The sequence below is a fragment of the Sprattus sprattus genome, assembly GCF_963457725.1.
Source record: "Sprattus sprattus genome assembly, chromosome: 12".
Lineage (NCBI taxonomy): Eukaryota > Metazoa > Chordata > Actinopteri > Clupeiformes > Clupeidae > Sprattus > Sprattus sprattus.
The window spans coordinates 7,480,480-7,503,546 of record NC_137910.1 but is presented as its reverse complement, the minus strand read 5'-3'; the positions used below and the strand labels follow the sequence as shown (position 1 = coordinate 7,503,546).

General features: G+C 40.5%; 1 protein-coding gene across 2 annotated transcripts in view; it reads right to left on the bottom strand.

The window, feature by feature from the left end:
- Positions 1–23,067, bottom strand: part of LOC308373388 (CUB and sushi domain-containing protein 1) — a gene marked incomplete at both ends in the record, with an annotated part of 288,794 nt that overhangs the window by 87,491 nt on the left and 178,236 nt on the right. For both annotated transcript variants that reach the window (XM_080848876.1, XM_080848877.1), the window contains 9 exons: positions 394–720; positions 1,480–1,662; positions 4,421–4,533; positions 4,702–4,805; positions 8,940–9,061; positions 14,677–14,801; positions 15,547–15,628; positions 19,355–19,432; positions 20,544–20,656. In XM_080848876.1, coding sequence (XP_080705002.1) covers positions 394–720; positions 1,480–1,662; positions 4,421–4,533; positions 4,702–4,805; positions 8,940–9,061; positions 14,677–14,801; positions 15,547–15,628; positions 19,355–19,432; positions 20,544–20,656 — 1,247 coding nt within the window. The remainder of the gene's footprint in view (positions 1–393; positions 721–1,479; positions 1,663–4,420; positions 4,534–4,701; positions 4,806–8,939; positions 9,062–14,676; positions 14,802–15,546; positions 15,629–19,354; positions 19,433–20,543; positions 20,657–23,067) is intronic.

The window sequence follows — 23,067 nt, the reverse complement described above, 5'->3', positions numbered from 1 at the left end:
ACCTCTTCCTCTATTTCATTAACCCTCCCATCAGTCCTTTTTGTTATGGGGAATTCATGCTTTGAACCCTTCATCGCATGTCTAACCACTGACATTAAAGAAATGGATGCCCCCCATCCCAGTCTTCATGTAATATTTATATGAATACGTCGATTTGGAATGTGTGAATATGATTTGTTTTGGTATTTCACCATTTTTTTTTCTCACTCTACCATTTTCTTGTTGTTTATGCTGTTATAGGGGGAGAAATGAGGAGGTGAACAAAATACAGTCTGTGATTTCATATCTTCATACACCTGGATCGCAGTCTGTTTTCATGACTGCATGGCATTTCTAAAATAAAACCACTCACAAAAATGGGATTAGAACTGTAATGATTCAAAATAGCTTTACTGGTGTAGGTGATGTTGAATCCTCTGGCCGTGTTCGAGTGGTCCGACTGGAACTCCAGGCGCATGATGTGTCCGTTGCTGGCGATCTGTGAGGGCACATCTTTCCCGGAGAACGTCCCGAACGTGGTGGGTTCCGGCATCCCCTCGTCCTTCACGATGAGATAGTCGAACTGCGACTCCACCTCGAAGTCGCTAAAAATGAGATGGATCCGACTACCGAGCTCCGCTATAATGAGCCAGACACAGTTCATGTTGCTCCCATACTCCTCCGGGTAGTTTGGAGACAGGATGACACCTGATGGTGTGGTGAAATTGAAGAAGCAGGAAACTGCCAAAAAAATGAAACGAGAAGAGTGTGAGGATGTCCTGTGCCAAATCTAAAGTGACTGAAAAATATCATTTCTGAGATTAATTACATTGTAGAGGAATAAGATGCTCTCTCTCTGTCTCTTTCTCTCTCTCTCTCTCTCTCTTTGTTTGTCTCTCTCTCTCCCTCCCTCCGTCCGTCCCTCCCTCTCTTTTTCTCTCTCTCTGCATTACAGGGCCTCCACAATCTTTTGGCAAGCATTACGTCTCTGGAAAACGTTGGGAATGAAACAGATCATTCAGTGCTGATAGAGACATTAACCTAGACTTAGTGACCTTTAATGCTTATCTGCTTGACCAGCGTGAAGCAGATGACAGGGGTGTCAATCTGCTCCCAATCTGAGCGCCTGTTCCCCTTGCCCGTGCCAAGAAACAAGCACTTGCACTCCAGCGGCGCCTCCCTGAAAACGCTTCCATGTCATCTCTTGGAGGGCCTAGGGCCCGGGGCCCATGTCTGGACCCTCACTCACACCTGCGCTCAGTAGAGGTAATTGTCACTTAACAATGGATTAATGATCCTCGAATTATGTCCTTCGAAAATGAAGGATGACCCTGAAAGTGCTTGCCAGGGAGCTTCAATGCATCAGTGGTTCGTTTTCTTAAAATAAACCACACCTTCACCTGAAGACTAACTGCTGTGATATCATTTATGCCCAAGATCAATCACCCTAAACGACGTGGTGCTTAATTACGGACACGTATTTTCAGATGAAGCTCTTACAGACACAGCTTGGTTTGTTTCCGGACCACTGGTTGTTTTGCTGGCATGATATTGTCCTCTCGCCGACCAAGTCGAATGCGGCCTGACACTCAAACGTGAGTGAGTCCCTGTGTGAAAAAGAATCGCCCGTTCGCTTGCCATAAGCAGGGACGCCTGGGTCTCCACACCCTCCTTTATCAATTTCTGTTCAATAACAAAGAAAGAAAGAAAGAAAGAAAGAATAGTTTTTACTTCACTTAACAAGGAAAGTCACGGTAAGATTTCCTTGGCAAAATAACTGTGAACTGCTTGAAAAGAATATGAATTTAATTTTCACAACATCAATCATTTTCAGCAAATGCTATTTCATGGCCCTTTGTACACCATTAACTGATTAAAACAAGTTATTCATCTATAATGAGTTATTTATTTTAATTGCATTGCTATTTGTTTAAATATTTATCACATTTCATACAGATATTTGCTACATTCACCTTAATCCAAATCTCCTGTTTTATTGCTTCAAGATAGACAGAAGCAAAAAATGCTGTCAGCCTAAAAAAAAAATGCAATATCTCAGCTTTGTGCTTAAGTTTCGTCTCCATAGCCAGGTAGCAGAGCAGAGGTATTTTTTTCTAGGCGGCGTAAAATGACAGTGACAAATGAATGACGTTCTGGAAGAGTTCATGTTTGTGTTAACAACCAGGATGTCAGCTCAGCAGCGGATGCTCCAGTGACCCATGCACCACTCTAATCTACAGAGGATGAGTTCTCCGGCAACACATCTCCCCACAACTTGTGTGAGGTGTTAAGTAGGAGTTAAATACCTCTGGATCAGCCGAGGGCTTTACTCTAAGGAATCCACACAGAGGAGGTGCAGCCATTTTAAAGGCAACCCAAACCTCAAACTGTGTTTCACCTAAACAAAGCGCCAAGGAGTAACTTTAAAAGCAAACAGATTAGCTTCAATGTCCTTTAGGCTATAACTAAATCTAGGCTAAAGGAAGTGAATCGTAGATGCCTTTCGGTTCAAATCTTAGGTCAAACTTAAAGCCCAGAACAGATGGCCATAAAGAGCCTTGTTGGCTTTCAGCATTGCATTAAACAACCATCACTCTCACATTGCAACGTTTCTCAGAATGCAATCTGCACACTACATTTAACCCGAAGTCGAGTTGAACTGACTGAACAACATAAAAGCAGTAAATGGTATGATAAACAGTGTGGGTGGGGGGGGGGGGGGGGGGGGGGTTGGGGGTCTTGTTTGCAAGTACTGTGAAGGGAAATTGAGATGCATAATACCTCAGTCAGGAGGTGCTGTGCTTGGTGTTAATTAAGCAAGTAAATAGGTATCCCGTTAAATGCAGTACACTCATGTAACAGAGAATGAAGAGACATCTCCCGCACGCCGTGCAGACGGACTCTTTCCTGTGAGTTGTAAAGCCAACAAAGCTTGTAAAATGCTGCGTGGTTCATTTAACTCACGGCTACACACACTCCACCATCTGTGGCCATCCCTAAAGAGCTATGATGGTGAGAGGGACCCTAGCCGAGGAAACACTGGAAAGTGCATCCTCAGAGACTCCACTGGGCTCTTCAACTAGCATGGATTCACAGCCTCATTCTTTTGGTACAGTGGGCTGCATAAGTGTGCCCCTGTATGACCAAATAGAGTGGCGGTTAACAAACCGTGAACAATTTCTACTGATAACACTCCTAAGCAAGTGTCGAAAAACGAAAAACTTTCTCCTAAAAGGGCTAAATGTTGAGAAATATGGATTTGGGTCTCACACAGAAAGTTTAAACTGATCGCCCATGTATCAAAAATGACATTTCAGATCCCTCCGCAAGAGTACAACTCCAGTTCTCTAGTGAGATTATTGTCAAACATGACAAAATGACTGACTGAGTATGTGTGAAATTGGGTTTACACAAAGTTAACCGCATTTCCGCCATTGTGTTAGACTATTCAGACATGGTGTGAATTGCTCAATTATGGTGGTGACATTTATGGAAGCTGATCGAGGCAAGGGATTGGTCCTCAGGGAATGGAAATATATTTCATGAATTGAAAAAAAAAATTCCAGACAAGGTAAAAACTCTGTATGAAATAATCAATGCTGAGTTTAAGTGTGACAATAATTAACTTTCTCTATTATTTACTCCCATTATCAGGGCAATAAATGCAGAACTGAAATGACTTAATGGCTTAGTCTATCTATTCATCACATCCTATCATAAACCCGTAAATAGTGCATAACATCTCCGACATTTATAGCGTGGCATACCACAGCTCCAAATGTAACCTTGTTTACCATGCCCAATTAACCAGAGCTTTTTTGCAGCGTGCTTACTGTGCTCTCCATCATTTAGAGACAATCAGTCTAACCATCTAAACTGACTAATTTGGCCGGACTCGCAAAATCAGCACATTAGCGTTTATTGAAACAGATGCTAAGCTAAAACTTGCTTCGACTTGAATTCCTTCACACAGTGACACTGCGTAGCGTATTTCACGCTGGCTAATTTAGCAAATGCGTCTGTGGTGCACATATGCTGACCCATTTGCTTTCATTAAGCGCATGATGTACAGTAGTCACTTGGACTACAGGGGGGACAGCAGGCCAAGTGACACAGAATCGGAATCAGATGTTGTTCAGATGGTCCTCAGATCATGATATGGCTCATGGTATGATGATCAGATCATGTATGCCTGGCCTCATTAGATCCTTCATGCAAAAAGTCACATAAAAAAATGGAATCACTTCATTTTGGGTTCTGTTCCTGCACATTTATCCAACTTTCAAACAAACCATCAAACTACCTGTCAAGGTCAACCAACTCCAAAAAAACAAGGCCTATTTGTAATCCTCATTGTCATCAGTGCCAAACACAGGGTTTGATGATTGCTTCTGATGGGCCATCCAAGTGAAGAGGGACCAAAACATCACCGCTGAAGTACCTTCATAGATCGCTTTAAAGCCTTGGGCCCCAATGGTATCGTCAGACTGGAGGTGAAGCCACATTTGGTTGCTCATGCTCACGATCAGATCAGGTACACTGGTCCCAGTCAGCCTTGAATGTATAAATACACCAACAAAATTATTACAAATTAAAAACGAATTATATTTACCTCATATTAACAAATATTTCAACAGGGTTGAATTGACCAAAAAAACTAATCGACAGTTTAAAATGTAAAGCTCAATTTTGTTCAAACACTTTGATGTTAGATGTACTTACACGTAGAGGACTTTCCTGGCATCCCCTATTTTCTCCCCATCTCCCACTGTTAATGTGTCGTATGCCCTCTCAAGATCAAACTCCTCGAAAGACAGCTTGAGAACCTGCTCAGCCAACAAGCAAACAAGAGATGTGCGCACGTGAATAAGAATTAAGGGGGTTTATTAAGGAGGGTTATTATAAAGTGTTACCGAATTAAGTCTTATGCTGAGACACCACTCTGAGTTTGAAACCCCATTACCATAAACTTTCATGAACACTGCAATGACCTATGCCTGACATAAATGGTGAAAACTGGTAGGATTTTCTGTGAAGAAAAAAGTACATTGTAATGTTGAAAACATGTGCAATATGCGGCCAAGAACAAAGACTTGGAGAAAAAAAGGGTTCATGAACATTTGATGTGTGAGCAGAAAGAAAGGCAGTTAAAAGAAAATTGGATTTGAGAGGAGATTGCTGGAAGGGAAAAAATAAAGCTTAATTAGGACAACCCCATTATCAGCATCCTCACATTTTCTCAATTGGGCCATTAAAGAGCCATTACTCCCATCCATATTTTCCCCATTCTCACTCTGAGCACAGGCTTAGCAGGTATAGAGGAGCAATATTTCCTGAAGTTTGGAGTGCCAAGCCAGCGGGCACAGACAAATGGATGATCAAGGAGAAATATTTATGTGGAAACATTTATTTGTGTAAATGTTTGTAGCAATTTGACCAGGTGAAACTTTCTCACTAATAGAGTAACCAAATATTTGCCCCCAAAAAACCTCTAACCTAATTAGAAAAATAGCAAAGGACAACAACAAATGAATGTAGTTGGAATTAATGATTGAAGACAGCTCCTCCATGTCTATGTCACTTTTGGTTTTGTTTAATTATTTATTTTTTTAGTTTGTTTGATTGTTTTCTGTTTTCTTTTTCTTTTTTTCTAGAAGACAGCTCATCAGATTTATTCGACTGACCGAGCAAATCTACACGGAATGTGGGGGGGAATGTGCATGTTTTTTCATGGACTCATGACTCCGTTAAGTACCTCAGAAGTTTCAGAAAAGCAATCTGTATGAAATGTCAAACGGTGTGGCTTGTGAGCTGTTTGGAGCAATCTTCAATGAATAGGCTGAAATACGACCTTTTCAAATTATCTTGTCAAGGCAGATATGCTTTTTTACAGAAGATCTAGCAGGCCTATAAAGCTGTGTTCATGCACTATAAACACAATCAGGGAATGTCAGTGGATCTCGGTGATTGTTCTCTCACACAGCTTGACTAAAACATTTTAAGGCTGTATTGATTTCTTTGTTTTATTTTGAGCTGAGAGGCCTGACAACTGGTTCAACTGGACAGTTTTGTTTTCCTTTGTGGGAAAAAAAGTTATTTTTTTGTCTTTTTAAGTTTAGGCTATCTTAAGAAAAGTCACAAAGCACAATGGGGTGGGTTTGCATCATAATTCATCTGCAAAAAGCACACAGCAGAAACCTTCTTTCAAGACTGTGCAGCTATCTCTGTCAGATTTAAACTAGACAAAGCCTTGTCTCAAATGGAATTAAATATGGTTTTGTCATATTTGTATTCACCCAGGCTTAGAATCCTTTCTGTTTGTTTATTTTCCACTCTATACAATGCATTTACTAAAATGCATGGGTTGGACACTTGATATGCACACCAGTTTCTGAGATTAAGATATACATAATTGTTTGAATCCCCTAGCATTGGCATAAGACCTAACATGAACAAAAAGTTGGTCATGAAATACATACATAAACATACCGTAAGCATACTTTTGGAAAGTATTTCTATGTGTTGTTATCTGAATAGCCATATGTGCATTTTTTTGTTGTATATTTTGTATACCTACAGATTCTAAACATGATTACTGTAATGTTTGTGAACAGTGTGAAACTAATAGGCTTTCCATGTGTCCGTGGAATAAGAAAAATAATACCTGTATAGTGTTTCTTTTTTGCAGACTAAAATAATCCTTGACCTCCACCGTTACCACCGCACCTAATAAGATTAAATGTTCAAACAAGTTGGGCATGGAACACTGTTAACTTCTATCTTAGGGCCATGAAGTAAGTCCATAAAAGCATGGCTAAATGTGAACAAAAATAGAAAATCTACAGTTTGTCACCCGTTTCAGCCCGTTTCAGTTTCCCTTTGCTCCATACAAATATGCACAGACAACAGCAGAATGTGAGTTTTTCTATTTCACCCGTCCTGTCTGGCCATCTTGATCCCCGAGTCACTGTGAGCTTAGAGGAAGTCTACTGCCAATACAGTATTGCACTCCTTTAGCAGGTGGAAATAAAGCCATGACAGTTGCCAACCCTCTCTAAAACCTCATCTGCTCAGAGTCTCAGCCCAGAATCTGCTTAAGAAGTCAGAGACTGGATGTATTTCCAGCAGAATATCCCCACAATCTTCATTCACGTCCCTATAGTAACAAGGTGTGGTGTCGCTTTGGAACACAGAGGTGAGCACGATGCAGAGGATATATATATGTTTTAATATTGAACAGTTAGGTCTGGCTGTGGTTGTTAGTGCTATTAAATAACAATAACATTAAGCTGACTGCATACTAGTTTTATCTCTGTACTTTGTGCTCTATAACCTTCCAAGTGCATTCAGTCATTAATTGATACTTTCCTGTGTTTCGTACTGTTAGTTACTTTATTGTGCTCTTTAAATGCAGTTGACAGTGACCATCTTCCAAACAATTTTTGACCTTTTTGCACTCCTGATTCCTACGAGTAGTTTCATCTCTTAATTATACTGCCATGTTTTGCAGGTTTGTTATGTAAATGTGAAACAACATGTGCTTTTGTCTTGTACTAGAGATTAATGGTTGCAACCCCCTTTGCGCTGTTTCTTCCTGTCTCCTACTCATTCAACTACATTGCAGCCTTAGTTATAATGGTACGATTAAACTACAATAATAGTTTTAGTTATGTATAATAAAAGTAAACATGCCCCAATGAATATCCAAAATTCTGCTTGGTTTGGCTTGGGTGGAATATCTAGTAACCAGGAGGAACACTTTTTGAACACACCTTATGGCTCAATGATCTTACCAGCACATTGGAAGACATTTAATCATCGCTTGATCGTTTCTGTAAGTAAACTTTGTTAGACACTGACAAAGGTGACATTCGGACAGAACATTAATATGGCAAATGCCCTACAAGGTAATTAGCCAATCATAACTCTGATTGAATTGCCTTTAAATTAGATCTGTAGAGCTTGTGTAAGTAAAAAATCGTTTAGAAATAAGGCCAGCCTCCAGTATTTCCAGACCACTTTATCACACAGGTAAAACCACGATTACATCACTGTGGTACTAAGGTACCATTTCATTTTCTTATCCATAAAACAGTCCCTGTAATTAATCAACACATAACTACAGGGCATAATATAATACATTATTCAACACTTTCTCTTTAATTTCTTTCAGTGTGAGTAATGACAATAACGAACTTCTGTTTTGTATGGGTAACATGTCATCTGGTTGTTATGCTCAGAGCATAATGATTGAGCACAATACCTTGATGCTGAATTCATTAGGGTATCTATGCATGAGTGAATGAACACATAATAATGTGGTGCATGTACCATGTTTACCCGCATCACATTTAAGCCACTGAGAGATTAGGTTGAACAGCAGAAAGGAAGAGGGCTCAAAGAATTTCTTTGTTGTTCATAAAAAAAGTCCAGTCTTAGTATTGGTGTAGACATGGTTATGGGTAAAAGGGGAGTACATCGGGGCATTAAATGGAAGGCTAATTCCCATGACTTAAGGCAAACACTGCGGATAAGGTGCACGCGGGGTGTTGCTTGCCATGTTAAATAGCAGGGCAGCTATTAGTTAGGCATGTTTCCTTGTGATTAATGCACCTATGTCTTTCCCTAAGCCTTTCAGACACTATTAAGATGCTGCCCAAAAAATGTTTTGCAGTGTATGATGAAGCGTACAGCAAATCGCTGAAAGCACAACAACTGAAAGCACAACAACGAGCTGCCTTGTTCATTTGTTTTGTAGCGTATTCAAACGACCTCAGAGGCCTTCATCACTACAGGATTCCGCGACCAATTACAGGTTTGATTGGAATCTTGCCTCAATGGAGTCAGTCGGCCAATCACATTTTGCCCAATCACTTTCAAAGCATCTATCTGTTGGAATCTTCCCAACGTGAAGACCACATGTACAAGAGGAGCAATAGAGTGAATAAAAGACAACTGACCTTATGAGGATCCACAGCTGTGATGACCCACACACAGTGAGCATTATTTTCATATTGGACCGGGTAGTTGGGAGATGTAATAATGCCCTTTGGCCCTCTTAAATTAGATCCGCACGTCCTCGCTGTGGAAAGAAGACAAACACAATCCAAATATCAGAATGCTATCGAGCACAATGTGCTTTAATCAGCAAATATGCTTCAGAAATTATATAGACCACATTTTCTAAAACGCTGGTCGGTATAAGGATTCTGCAGTGTGTTGACTGAAATCAAGCTTTTTTTCAGGTTGACACAGACATTGTCCAACTCCCACACACAAACACACACACACACACACACACACACACACACACACACACACTCACACACACACAGACACACACACACACACACACACACACACAAACACACACCAATGCACTGTGGAGTAAACCTTTACATCATCGTGTATAGTCAGGGATATTCTCTGACAGCTTAAGAGCTCCCAGCCCCTCTTTTTTCACTCCAGCTTTCTTGCACTCCCCCCAGGCTAGCATTAGAGCTTTATGAAGGTAGAAATGATTTACCTTTTGGATTATGAAGCAAGCATTCTCAAAGGGGGGAAAGTTATAAATCAACTGAAGGACTGCCAAATATTATAGAAAATTCTGGAAATATAGGGGTTTGCATGGAACCCAGGGAAATATGACTTAAGTCTATCTTCTACCTATATTTGGATGCAAAAGGCATACTAGAGTAAATAGATTGATCCCAAATGATCAGAAGCTGCATTTTTAAAACAGATAACACAAGACATTCTGCAGTAGGCACATTTCTTAGTCACTTTATAGGCTGTCTCAATCCTTATAAAGATGCAGTAACAACATATGATGAGGTAAGGCATACTACATGTGATATTATGATGTATCTTATATTCACATACACTGCAAAAACAGTCTATAGAAAAGCACAGCTTGTCCTTACAGATAAAACCTGAAAGATTATACACAGATGAACCTTAAAGGGTCTCAATGGAACCTTTAAGGGCATTCTCGTGAGCTCAAGCTCTCCAAAGGCTTATTCATCTTGGATACTACACAGCTTCTTTGTGGGACTGACTAAATTCAAATAACCACGTTGACCAAAGTTTACTTTTACACTTCAGACTACACACGCTGTCCCTTATGGCTGGGGAAAGGCCACACTACAGATGCTCCTGAAAAAAAGACTGTTTCAACAGCCTTTGGACACACATCACACATCTTCCAGCCCAAAGTCTTTATATAACATTGACGCCTGTATAGTTGCCTTTTTGACTGCCTTTCTGTAGGCCATAATGTAGCCTTGATGCTCTTAGCAGTGATACATGTTTCAACCAATCATCGACATTCTTCTACTTGCCTTGTTCACAAGGTCAAGCATTTCTCAAGGTCTGTGTCTAGAAAACTAAGTTAAAACAGAATGTGCAGAAAGTTACAGCAGTAGTATGCAAAAGAGGTCCTGCTAGCCCTTACAACTTCTTGTTAGGCTCCATCAATAAGATCAAACTCTCCCAAAAAAGAAAATGAATGCATTGCAATTATTACCATCACATTCTTCGAAGGTCTGCAAAGGTATGGAGAAAGGTCTGATAGAACTGATGATAATAACTGAATAACTGAAACACTTTAACTAATCAGAGAGGCAACTAATAACACTGAAAAAATTACTGGCTTCATTTCAAGATAGGGGAGCGAGGATGGAAACTACTGGGGATAATTTAATCAGCAGGCTAAAGAGTTTTTAACTTCCAATTTTATCCCTTCAAGCTTCAACTAATCTGCGAGGAAAGGGGGCATTTAAGTGTTATCTTACAGAGTTTTCTCGCATCTGCTGAGACAAAAGTGTCCGGATCAATCAGCACTCCACTGGAATTGTGCAAAGAAATTGTCAAACATGGTTACTTCTCTTCGGGAAGGTCTGACACACTGCCTTACTTCATTTTGATTAATGTCACCAGGAACCCTTTGTCCTCCATGCCTTTGAGAGTTTAAACCCTGCAGGTCTCACCTTAAGGGTGCGTTCAACTGCCTGTTTGTACAGTATGGTTATGACAAGGGGAATGCAAATGGCTGTCCTTGAAAACCTTACTGATGGATATCATCTCATCCATGTCAAGAAATGGTCATTGAGAAAATCTACTGCTTATTCCTTCTGGTCACATGACACATGAAAAAAACAATGGCATAATAATAAACAATGACAACAACAGGGGTATTGCGTTTGCTGCAGAAGTGTTCAATTTGTCAGTTCAGTTTTGAAAACTGCTCTCTTATGCATGAAACAATATCCCATCTCGCTTATGAAATGCACCCTAAAAGACACAAATAATGGAACATGCTGAGTCTTCTTTAGTGAAAACAAGACAGATTAAGTTTTCTTCTCACCAGACACAGAATTTAAAAAAACACACAAAAAAAAACCTAGTGCTATGAGGTTAGGAGTTATATCTAGTAGGACTTGGTGGTACCCCTGAAAGGCAACACACTCGGGAAATTCTACATCACTCCGTTTTCAAACCTCGGATACTGGAAAGACTGTTCCAATCAAACCATTGATAGCACATTACAGTCAGTGATATTCAGTAAATAACATTAACTACATGGTGCATGGTACATGGTGAGACCTTAAAGACAAAACTTTAGCTGCCTTAGCTTTTCTAATATTGAAGAATAATTTGTTCATGTTAACCAATGCATTGCAAACCATGCATTGGAACCCTTGACATAAGGCATAATTCTTCTGAAACATCTTTTTGCCTCTACAGATGATAGGCACAACAAGTACAATCCTCTGCAAGATTTCAACTTGATGAAAAGGCATCTGACTCCTGGCATTCATTTTAAGAATATTTTGAGCACTTCCAAAGCTGGGCTGTATTTGTGGATAGGCTTTCAGAATGGCAAGCTGAATCTGTAGAGCCTGTGGACCCAACACAGAATCACAGTATCCATCGCTCCAGAGAGAAAGAACGTTTCCCAAAGTGTGGCTCATCCGGAAGCTCTCCTGATCAAAAGAAAGTCCATCGGTCGTCGAAGCAGGCTCTGACCCAATTTCCTTCAAGTCTGTCAGGACAGCACACACAGCAGGTGTACATACTGTCCATCTTGTAGGACATAATGGTTTATGTGTCGTGCAGCTCCCTGTTACTGACACAGTAATATCTTTTTCCCTGATAGTTTGAATAAGACACCCAATTTGTGCACCCAGTTCAAAGCATCTCTTGCTACTGTGGAGACCATGTTGATTGTGTTCCTAAATTGACACTGTGTGGTCCATAATGCACATACATCGCAAGGGGCTGCTCTGCCTTCTCTGTGCCTCTTAGGGACAGTCTGAACCTCCTGTGCAATGGCTGCCATGGCAGTAGCCCCATCATAAGTTTGAGCACGTTACTGAGACATTGGTAGGTCAGGGCAGAGGAGAACATCAGTGGCCATGTCTGCAATGTTTCTGCCAGAAGTAGATGTGACCTCATACAGACCATTTTTTTCTCTGGGCACCAGATCATCCTCTACAAAGTGAAGCGGATACATTCTTGCTCTGTTCCTGTGACATGATTTGATAATTATAGTGGTGGTCAATATATAAACTACTACTGTTTTGTATTTTAGGACATGTAAAGCATATGTTCTGCTTAAGCCAATGCGTTAAGTCTTGGTTACCCTCAGCCTTGTATTTCAGCAGCTTCTTAAAGTGTCCCCTCATGATTTCCATGTCCTCTGAATGTCCTGTCGCGCTAGATAACGGATGCCACTGAAAGCCTTGACCAGGTCGTTTCTCGCTGCATCTTGTTGCTGTTTTTATGTGCTCTTGATAATTCTGTTTTGATCGGTTCTGTCTGATGAATGCATCTGGAGATGGCAATCTTGGGGCGCTCTGATTTTTCTATGAATCAAAAACCTTTCCATTGCTCTCTTCCACTTGGTTTTGTCGACACAAATACTACTTCTCTCCGGTTGGCAAGATTGGCCTGCTTTGACTGGAATGCTTTACAACAGTAAAAGCAGAGTACTGCCTTAAGTAGGACTGTCATGAAGCCACGGGTTGTCTTGAAACCACTTGCTCGAAAATCTCAGAATTCTCTTTGCGAAGCACTGGGGTGGAATATTTCTGACGTCTGGTTGGTAAGGACTGTCTCCTACAGCTTCTATAGTGGAACCCTCCTAAACAAAACAAAAATGTCTGCACTTACCAATCTGCCAGGCAAATGTCAACTGAGGTATTTACAGCTACACAGGCTAAAAAAAAATGTCCTTTTGTATTTGTTACAATTATGTAACTCCAAAGACAGGACCTATTGCTCACCTCACCACTTATCTTTCACCTGTGTCTCACTTATCTTTCACCTGTGCCTTATCCATTAAGCTGCTCCTGTCTGTGTGTGCCTTCTTCTCCTGCTTCCATTTGCTCTATAACAGCCAAAATATACCATAAGGTAGAATAGATATAGATTAGGCCTACTTATGCTAGGATTTATTCAGTTTAAATTGCTTTGGATAAGATTTTAAGAGGGTTCTGTGCTCTAAATGCAGAGATTTATGCATTCTTTATTTATGAGAATGTAAGTTTCCGGGCAGATATACCGTATGATATTTTGTTTTTGATTTCAGGCAAAAAATGTATATCTATCTACGAAGGTTACAACAGAAAGGCAAATGCAAGTGCTGGGAGGCTCTGCTTTCTACCAGTTCCAGAGACATTGACAGTGCAGGCTCCTGGGCTATGCTCACCAGTGCTACACCCTTGCTGCTTTAGAAACAGAGACATCAGCTGCTGTCTATAGCATATTGAGTAAATGTTAGCCTGGCGATTACTTCTTGTTCCCCATGAATTAAAAAAGAAACAAAAAGAAATTTTAATGACTTGCTAATTTATCCAAGAATGTAGGCGACTTCCACGTGTCGAGTGGACTAGTCTACATCAGCCTGAGATTCAATAAAACATAAAATAAAAATAAAACGTGTTCAAGGAATGGTCCACTGTTAAAAGCTTTGGGACGCTTGAAATTTACGAGCAGTGTGCTTACCCTATAAAATAATCTGTCAGCTCCCTCTTTTGAATTGTTCTTCTCCTTCCTTTCATCCATGACGGGAAACCACAGACAGCAGGAAACTCGCACATCCGAAATATGTCACTATCCCCGTAATCCCTTTCAACACCACTTGCTCCGGGTCATTGATAAACAATGCCATAGCAACAGAGACGTTTATGCGTGTGCAGCTGAATTCATCAGTTTTCTTTCCCCTCGGTCAGAGGGTTAGAAGAGAACCAAATTCTCCTGACAAAGCTAGTCATATTTACCAACCTGGAGGGATATTGGGTATTCTGGGTATTGGGTATTGACATAACACCACCATTTTGAATATTGGGTGTGATGTGTCCCACCCGTCCACCTTATGAGTAACGCCCTATGACTCCAATGTATGAAATTAAATCATGTGGATTACTACATATCAGACTCTCATAGATGCAGAGAGGAAACATATCAGTGTACTGCAGTAAAAGAAACAGAAAATTCAGCAGGAATAGCACATGTTCTCTGCCAGGAAGAGATGGGGAGAAAAAAAACTGTATTCCCTGTACAGTTGTGAGGACTCCATTTTAAGTACCTAGAGCACTTCTCACTATAGGCATGTGGCATACATCAGCCCTAACGAGACTTGACAATGTCCTTACAGAAAGTGTCTGCACAGGGGAACAGGCGAACCACACTTACTGCGACAGATAGGCCTGTGGTCACTCCATGCAGCCAGAGTCTCAGTCACTCGCTGGCAAGCGATGCTCTTTGATCCCTGCAGCACGTAGCTGTCATCACAGGAGAACTGGATGCTGGCGCCGACCCTGTGGGGGGAACAAAACAAATGACCGTCAGTGTCTGACCTGCCGCACCAAGCCCACCGTCAACTACAGGCCCTCCACCAATCCATGACATTTCTTTCTTATTTTTTATTTTTGCTTTTTATACCTGAATATACAATAACAGGAAGAAGCCCCAGAAATGGTGGCTAAAAATAACATGTGCTGGTGTTAGCTAGGTGCATTTCACCCAAGACACAAATTTGATTCCCGAATCAAACATAAACCGATTTTCAAATAGGTAAAAAAAAATATTCACAATTCATGTTAAGCGTCCTTAGGCACTATGTACTTAATGAACTGATTTTTTAAATCGATTTGTTATGTTATTATGTGTTCGTACCACACATTAAGGTAAGGGTGCAGGGTCAGGCTGAGGTTAGTAACACAATAATATGTACTTTATTGCATTCATTACTTTGTCGTACAAGTGCATTGTAATGAGGACAGCTAATCTGAAGTGGTACCAATTTTTTTTCTAAAAGTCTGATTGCCTGATGACGGCCTGGCAATGGTATCATCTCTTAGGAGGTGCCATCACCTCTTGCGAGGCTGCAAATGAAGTCGCTAATGGTGATGACACAGCAGCAGGCGTTTGGAGATGGCCGCGCTGCGCAGCAGGTCACCCGCTGATTAAAATAGCCCATGTTCACACACACACACACACACACACACACACACAGTTGCTCACATTACACCGAGCCCAGGCCCGATAAGAGAGAGAACATACTGAAAATCTGAGCCAATCCTCCTGCCATTCTCGGGAATCCCAGGATCTGGACAAATGTCAGCAGCCATTCCCCCTTGGCTCACTGCAATGGAAAGAGAAGATTGAAGAAAAAAAAGAATGGAATTGTCAGAAAATATAGCCTTGACAAAAAGAAAAGACGTACCATACTCTACCATATATATATATACTGTATAATCGCATTTATAACCGACAAACTGTAGTTCATGGTGGAATGAAGCTAAAGATGGGTAGGGTGTCCCTAATCATTAAAAAGGGAAGAAATTAAAGAAGAAAAAAAAGGATAGTCACAATATTAGGGTCGTAGGGTACACACATAGATAAGGTAAAGATGACAGCAAAGATAAAGGTAAGATTAATACAAGATCATAAAACCAGATCTACCAGACATCATTAACAGCAACAGTAATGGTTTTAGTGATAAATCAGTTATATATTCTATAGAGCTGAATGTACATCCAACATTACTTGAAATCAAACAATTGCAAGGGTGTCTCTTTGCGTCTTACGAAGACTGGAATGGTATTTAAGTTGTTTACTTTTCTACATGTATTTCTCCATCTCAAAGTCTCTTCCCCTAAGAGAAACCTCAAATATACACCTTTTAGAGGCTGAATCAATGTTTCTGGCATCGATTGTTATCCTTCATGTAGGTTTGAGCATGGGTGAGATGAGTATGATGGGCAGGACATGAGTCATTAGTAGAAAGAACATCAACAAGAAATATGCCTACTATGCATGTCCAAACTTTAAAAAGTTCCCAAATAAAGACAGATAGATGTTTCTCATAGAGTTGTAATCGCAAGGGATTGAAAATGAACAGCTAATTCATTTATACCGATGTATTTTTCTTTTTATTTAACAAAGCACAAAATGCAATGCAACACGTATCTTGGCTGAAATCGCAGTCAGTGCATATGCCCAGACACTTGTACAACATTTTTAGGATCTAAAACATTTGTTTTATCTGAAAAATGTAAGAGCACAGGTGTACAGAAAGTGCACATAGCTAAGGACTCTCTGGGAAACACCTTGAAACATTAAGGTACAGCTTAAGGTATATCTTACAAATCAGGTAGCGTTAAGAAGGCTTTGGAAAACCCTGCCCTGACTCATACCTGTCTGCCTTCCAGCACATCACAGTCCTGGGCAAGAGCAGTGTAATCTCACCACCGATGATTCACACGCATAACTCAGAGGTATAAAAGGGCTATATTTTAAGTGCTTCTGCCAGTCCGTCCAACCAAACAGATACCGTTATCTATTACATTTATACCGACGTGATAATATAAAAAATTTCATTACAGCATTTGTCTGGATTGCATGCTTAGATAAAAAAAAATATTCTGCTCGCCATGTTGACAGGGTATTTAACGATTCACAGCTAAAGGCTATTCCCACAAAAAAAGATCCGTGGAAAAGGTCACAGTGTGGTCCCTCTTCACAGCTTGTCTCTCCTCTCCTCCCCCACCGATGTGGTGCCAGACGGGCCCTCTGTTCACACCTCCAACATGGCATCAGCCTCAAACACAGGCACAGTTCATATGCAGGCCAAAATCACTCCAGGTCAGCTTTCAGACGGCTCAGCGTTATGGTGCTACAGCCGGTACAAACAGACAAACCTGAAAGGGTTTTATTTTATTCATTTATTTTTTGGGGTTGTTCTTTTTTTTCTTTCTTCTCTCTCTCTGCTTCATTCCATTTGATGGCTTGCCATGCCATAACAATTAGCATATTGGCTTGTACATTGTTTTATAATGCACCCCAATGAACTATTTTATAATGTCATCGACCACTACATTTAAAAAAAAGTTACCTGTGACTGTGAAGTTCTAATTTAGTATACAATGTACAAGATGGCATGTAATTAGTGTATTAATATGAAGCTGTGCTAGGGCTATTTATAGATTCTGGTGCAGTTTTTTTATACATCTGAATTTACCATAGCAACTGTGTCAGCACATTTCAATATCAGCCTGCACCTGAAGGTCAAATTTCAGCACTATCAAGTATATGTGCATGTGTTCCAGCTTTTTGTGTTGTTACATGTTTATAATGTACATTGTACATTGATATCATTTCCGCCTGAAAGGTGTTACTAACATTTTGCAGACTCCACTAAATGAACGTTCAATGTACCTTTTATTTCCATCCTGAGGAAGAGAAATGTATACAAATGTATATGGCTCTCACACTGACAAGTAGCCTATGCTTTACTATGAACAAAACACCAACTTTGCCACTGACACCAGTGGGGTATAGAAAATACAGTCCATTGACTATTGAAAGAACCGTAGTTTACAGTACTGAAATGAGTTCACAGTCCTACTGCAGGCTTTTTTAGAGAGGGGAGCACTGAGTGAACATGTAGAGGGCTCCCTGAATAAAACACTAATAGTGAGCCTGCTGCTCAATTGAGCCATTGTCAGTTTTGCAAAGTCATTTACCCTGACTTGTTCAAGTGTTTCCACTTCATGGAAGTACACTTCAGACGAAGGTCAGGAGCTGGATGGACTGTGTGTGTGTGTGTGCACACGCGTGTGTGTGTGTGCACACGCGCACGTGTGTGTGTGTGTGTGTGTGTGTGTGTGTGTGTGTGTGAGAGAGTGAGTGTGTGTGTGAGAGTGAGTGTGTGTGTGAGAGTTAGTGTGTGTGACTGGTTGGAGTAGCCCTCTTGCACCGTAACCCTTTTGATCAACTGCCATGTCCTTCCGTTTGATGTGGTCTTCAAATGTCATTTCCTCTGATTGTTGACATGACTTTCAAAAATGATTCAGTATGATCAAAGCTCATGGCCGTCTTTCTGATGTGCTTTTGGAGGGTGGCGTTTTTTTTTATTTTCCTCTCCCACGCTGCCCCTATGATCACTCCAATCTCTACATGAGATTTTCTTGTATTGAACTCTTTAACACATACAGAGAATGTCACACAAAATGTATTTAATTAAGTTGCTGGAAGATTAACTGTCATTGACTATTCTCTCGAGCCGTTACAGATGGGTCCTTTTAAGTGCTTTGAAGAAACCGGTGGCTTTGCATATTATTTTGTCGCATTAGCTCTCTTTATTACAGTGTCTGAGCAATTAAAAATTGTGAGAATTTCTCCTTTCCCTCAGTTTGCTCTTACATTTTTCGTTTGAACCCGCTTCACCTCCCACTTCAACGGGTGAAGGATGCTCGGAACGATATACGTCAAGAGAGTCTGACATCAGACTTGAAGTGTTTACGTGTGTATGTTGCTTACGTATCTCCGTCGCGAATCTTCCTCACGCTGAACACGGTTCAAGTGTTTCACTCTAGCACTGACAGTCTCTTGCGCATGATGTTAATTGCCATAACGCATGCTTGATGAAGCGGACTGCCACAAATTATTGATACAATTTAATGCAGTATTAAACAGGCCATTGTTTTATTCCTTCCATCCTATTATGGATATCATCAAGGGCATCTCCCTTACACAGGGTATTGCGAGCACGCGGCAACGCTGTGAACAGCAGCTGAAATTATGCAAGGCGAATATGTCATGTCGACATGGTTAACAGAAACAAGGATATATGGCTGCGTAGCGTGATGTAGCATCCCAACACTCGCAATCAGTAATGTGACCCCTCCGGGGTGCTAAAAACAGCAGTAGGCCTTCAAGAGGCCTGTGCAACTTGACACCAAGCCTCCGACTGCCCGAAGACACATGTGCCTTTTCTTGAGTGTGCTATTATTTTTTTAATGCGGCATAATTAAAATGCTAATGAAGCTGAAATGACACCTTATAACCGTATGGCATAAATACTCACAGACAGCGTTCTTGTGGCTTGTGTCTTTGCTTGGAAGCATTTTCACGCCTCTGGACTTCAACTCAATGGCCTTTTTTACTGTTGGGGGGAGAGAGAGAGAGGGAGAGAGAGAGAAGAAATAGGAGAGAGAGGAAGAGGCAGAGAAGGAGAGAGAGAAAAGGAGGGAGAAACAGAGACAGAGAGCAGAGCAAGTTAAGTGGGATAGCACACATTATAATCCATTTATGTAATTACACAAACACCCCATGAACCTCAGCTGAAAGTAAATCTGGGGGCCCCTTGTGCCAACACCTCAGTGAGTCCTTGGCTGCACCACCGTCAAAGCCTCTCTCAGAGCTGGCCTCTGCTACAGACATTTTTTTAAAGACTTACACTGACTGATCACCAATGGTGTCCACAAGCTGGTGATCATAAGTTCACTGACCAAAGACAACTTTCTGGCCAGGATGTGAACGTACAGCTTGTCCATGGCAGCGGAAAATACAGCGCTTGCCCTGAGCCAAAAGACAGCCCTCCCAGTAGGAGACCTGGAGTCTACATTCACATCAACTGGACCAAATTTTGATTACAGAGCCCTGAATTCAATCCCGCAATTAAGGCATGTGGGGAGCCAATTACAGACGGAACCAAATGCAAAATAAAGAAGCAAAAAAATCTATTTGCATAATGTGTTCTCCATATGACATCACACAGACTCCAGGTATTAATAGAACAGTGTGGGCTATAATTTTAAATCAAATTAATAAATCTGTCCTGAAAATTCTGAGACACAAAATGTGCTTACAAGGACATGCACAATGGCATGATGACCCACCATACCATATGAAAGCATGACAAATAATTTTACATTGAAGTTATCACCAATACATCTTACTTTGATGGCTGCCATAGCACTTTTGAGGTAGTAACTACGTTTTCCAATTTATATAGTTATACATTCACAATTACATTTTCTATGGCAAGAAAGCTAGTCTGGTATGGATACTATACCCGATGTGTATACTAAATAGAAGTGTTCAGTATGTATAAAATGTGCATGATAAGCATATGTCTTGATGGTCTTTTGGCGTTTTGCCAAACCACGAGCTAAAAGACGTCCCGAGCATGTCCCATCCCCCCTCCAATGGTTCTCCACCTGAGCTGGCATTGGCCACACGCTCCCTCCCAGCCACCAGATGCTGACCCTTACCTTGGTATTGGGCACTAAATCCTTTCCGCCGGTGGTTGCTGTCTGAAGTGAAATGCAGCCGCAGCCAGTTCTTGCTGCTGATGACGGGAGAGGGCAGATTCATGCCCGTCAGCCTGAATGAGCAAACAGTGAAAGAAAGACATTTTTTGAATAAGTAAACAATCAAATGCCAGTGATTATGGCATTTCAGTTCTTCAGCCGAGATCAATGGAAATCATTCATACAGTGAGGCTGATATTTGGAGGATTGCTACAATGGAAAAAAATGATGTCAGAAGGCATTCAAGAATCACAGTACAACATGTAATGTCCTTAACTGCCGTGACAAAACCACTCAAATGTCAGCTATTCCTGCAATTTTCACTTTGCTAGTTACTGAAAAGGTTTCCCTAAAAACAAATGATTTTCATGTAGTGTCTTACACATTACATTAACACTCAAAAGATGAATGCTGTCAAATTAACCTGCTGTTTTGTTGTAAATGCTTACAGCAAGGTAAACAATAAAGGTTTGGGGGCAGAATCAAAGAGAATTGAATTCTGTGAAATCTTCATTCTCTCAAAGCACAGCACAGCACAGTTACAGACTCCTATCAACAACCTCGATCGGGATGTGGACAGCGATTGACCACAAAGGCAATGAGACAAACAGCAGGCCCTGCCATCTTCTATGAGCCATAGTAGCATTTTCCTTCTGAGTTGAGAAAGAGGATGACTAACAAGATAAAGCCCAGCACTAGCTACAAAGCTACTACTAGGCGCTATTATCTGAGATCAATGAGTAAAGAAGCTTTCGATAATCTTTTGAATTTTGAATGTCTACATCTTTTCAATTCATGGCAAAAATTACAAACAACATCACAACCAAATGTTTTTTACAAGGCACTGCACTGGACCTGCATTTGGGCTGATTTTCTTCAACCGTTTTGGTCACAGAATAAATAAACTGAATGGTGTTATTCTTTTTTTCTTGTGGATACGAATGTATGTCCACATTAGAGTAACTGATTCAAGTCTGCTGGTGAAGTCTGAGGGGTTGCATTGAGATAATCAGCCGCCTTTTAGAAGAAGAAGGTGTAGTTTAGCTTCTTAGGGGTTTTGAGGCCTCCCACACAAGGCTTACATCAGAATCCTTTCATTTCTTGGTCTTGTAATACGACAATTTATTTAAATTTTGAAATGTTTATGGGATTTGATTCCAAGAATTATATGCCATGGTCTGGGTATTAGTATTGTATAATGTACACTCATAGATACTTTACAAGAATGCATGCAGATAAACAGTACTACCACATGCGATGACTGAGATAGTTTAACACTACACCGTATTCATTGCTGGTATACTTTTATCAACACACTGAAAATTAAAATACAACGACAAGGAAAATATACATCTTAACCAGAGGTTCAATTACCTGCATCAAAAACTAGGGTTGGCTTAACAGAATTAAGAAGTGCATGAATAACACAATGAATCGCCAAGGTTTTAAAGATCATATTTGAGATGCCAAAAGATATGGCCTACATAAGAATTAACGTCTATTGCCACAGCCTGTAAATTCGTGTGCACAAAATGATTTAAATACTGGGTAATACTGGTCAACATTTAGTTACAAATGTGAAGACTTGATGTTGAAGTGTCAGCATGATGTCGTACACAAGTAAGCGATCACTTTTAAGATAAGCAAGATGTTTTACTCTCACATCACTTCTCCTTAGTGCAGCATATTACCATAAGCAATTAATAGCATATTTTAGCAAATGTTTCATATTCACTAACATCTCATTGTAAGTACCGTAACATAATCCTTAATTCTAACTCCAAACATCGTATTATAATATGAAAACCACATTTTACCTTTAAATAGTAGGTACATAGTACACAAGACACTTGATATTAAGTGAGCTTGACATTTATTTATTTATTTTAAATCCACCTTCAACAAAGTGGTGAATACACTGGATAACCTCTTGAGCTGATGCTTAAACATGAGTAAGTCTATGGGGGGGGGGTGTCAAACAATCCAGCTGCCACCCCCAGTAGAGTTATTATGCGGTGTCAAAGTTAAACACCTTGTCTGAGTATGAAGCATTTCCCGCTAAAAATCAACGCATTTATCTTACTTTTTAATACAGACTTGGCTTTCATCTCTGGAAGTATTTCTGTGTTGAAATGTGAGATTTTTCCTCAGTAGTTCAGCAGCATGACGATTTAGAGTATAGCAGTCAAAATGACATCACTGACTTAACCATACAGACTATTATGGCAGTCCTCTAGGCAATTACACAACTACACAATTACCAGCTGATTCTACCCTTCATAAAATACATTTGCAGATAACAGACAGAAACCATGGAAGGAGCTATTCAGGAGAATAAACAGACTTTTAGCTGGTTTTGCTGAAAGTATGAAACTGCTCAACTCCATTAAGGTCGCAACAGGACTGTACCATTAAGCTTGATTGAATTACCCCCTAGGAAGCTAATATCAAAGGAAGGCATGGCTTTGACTGAATGGGAACAGCT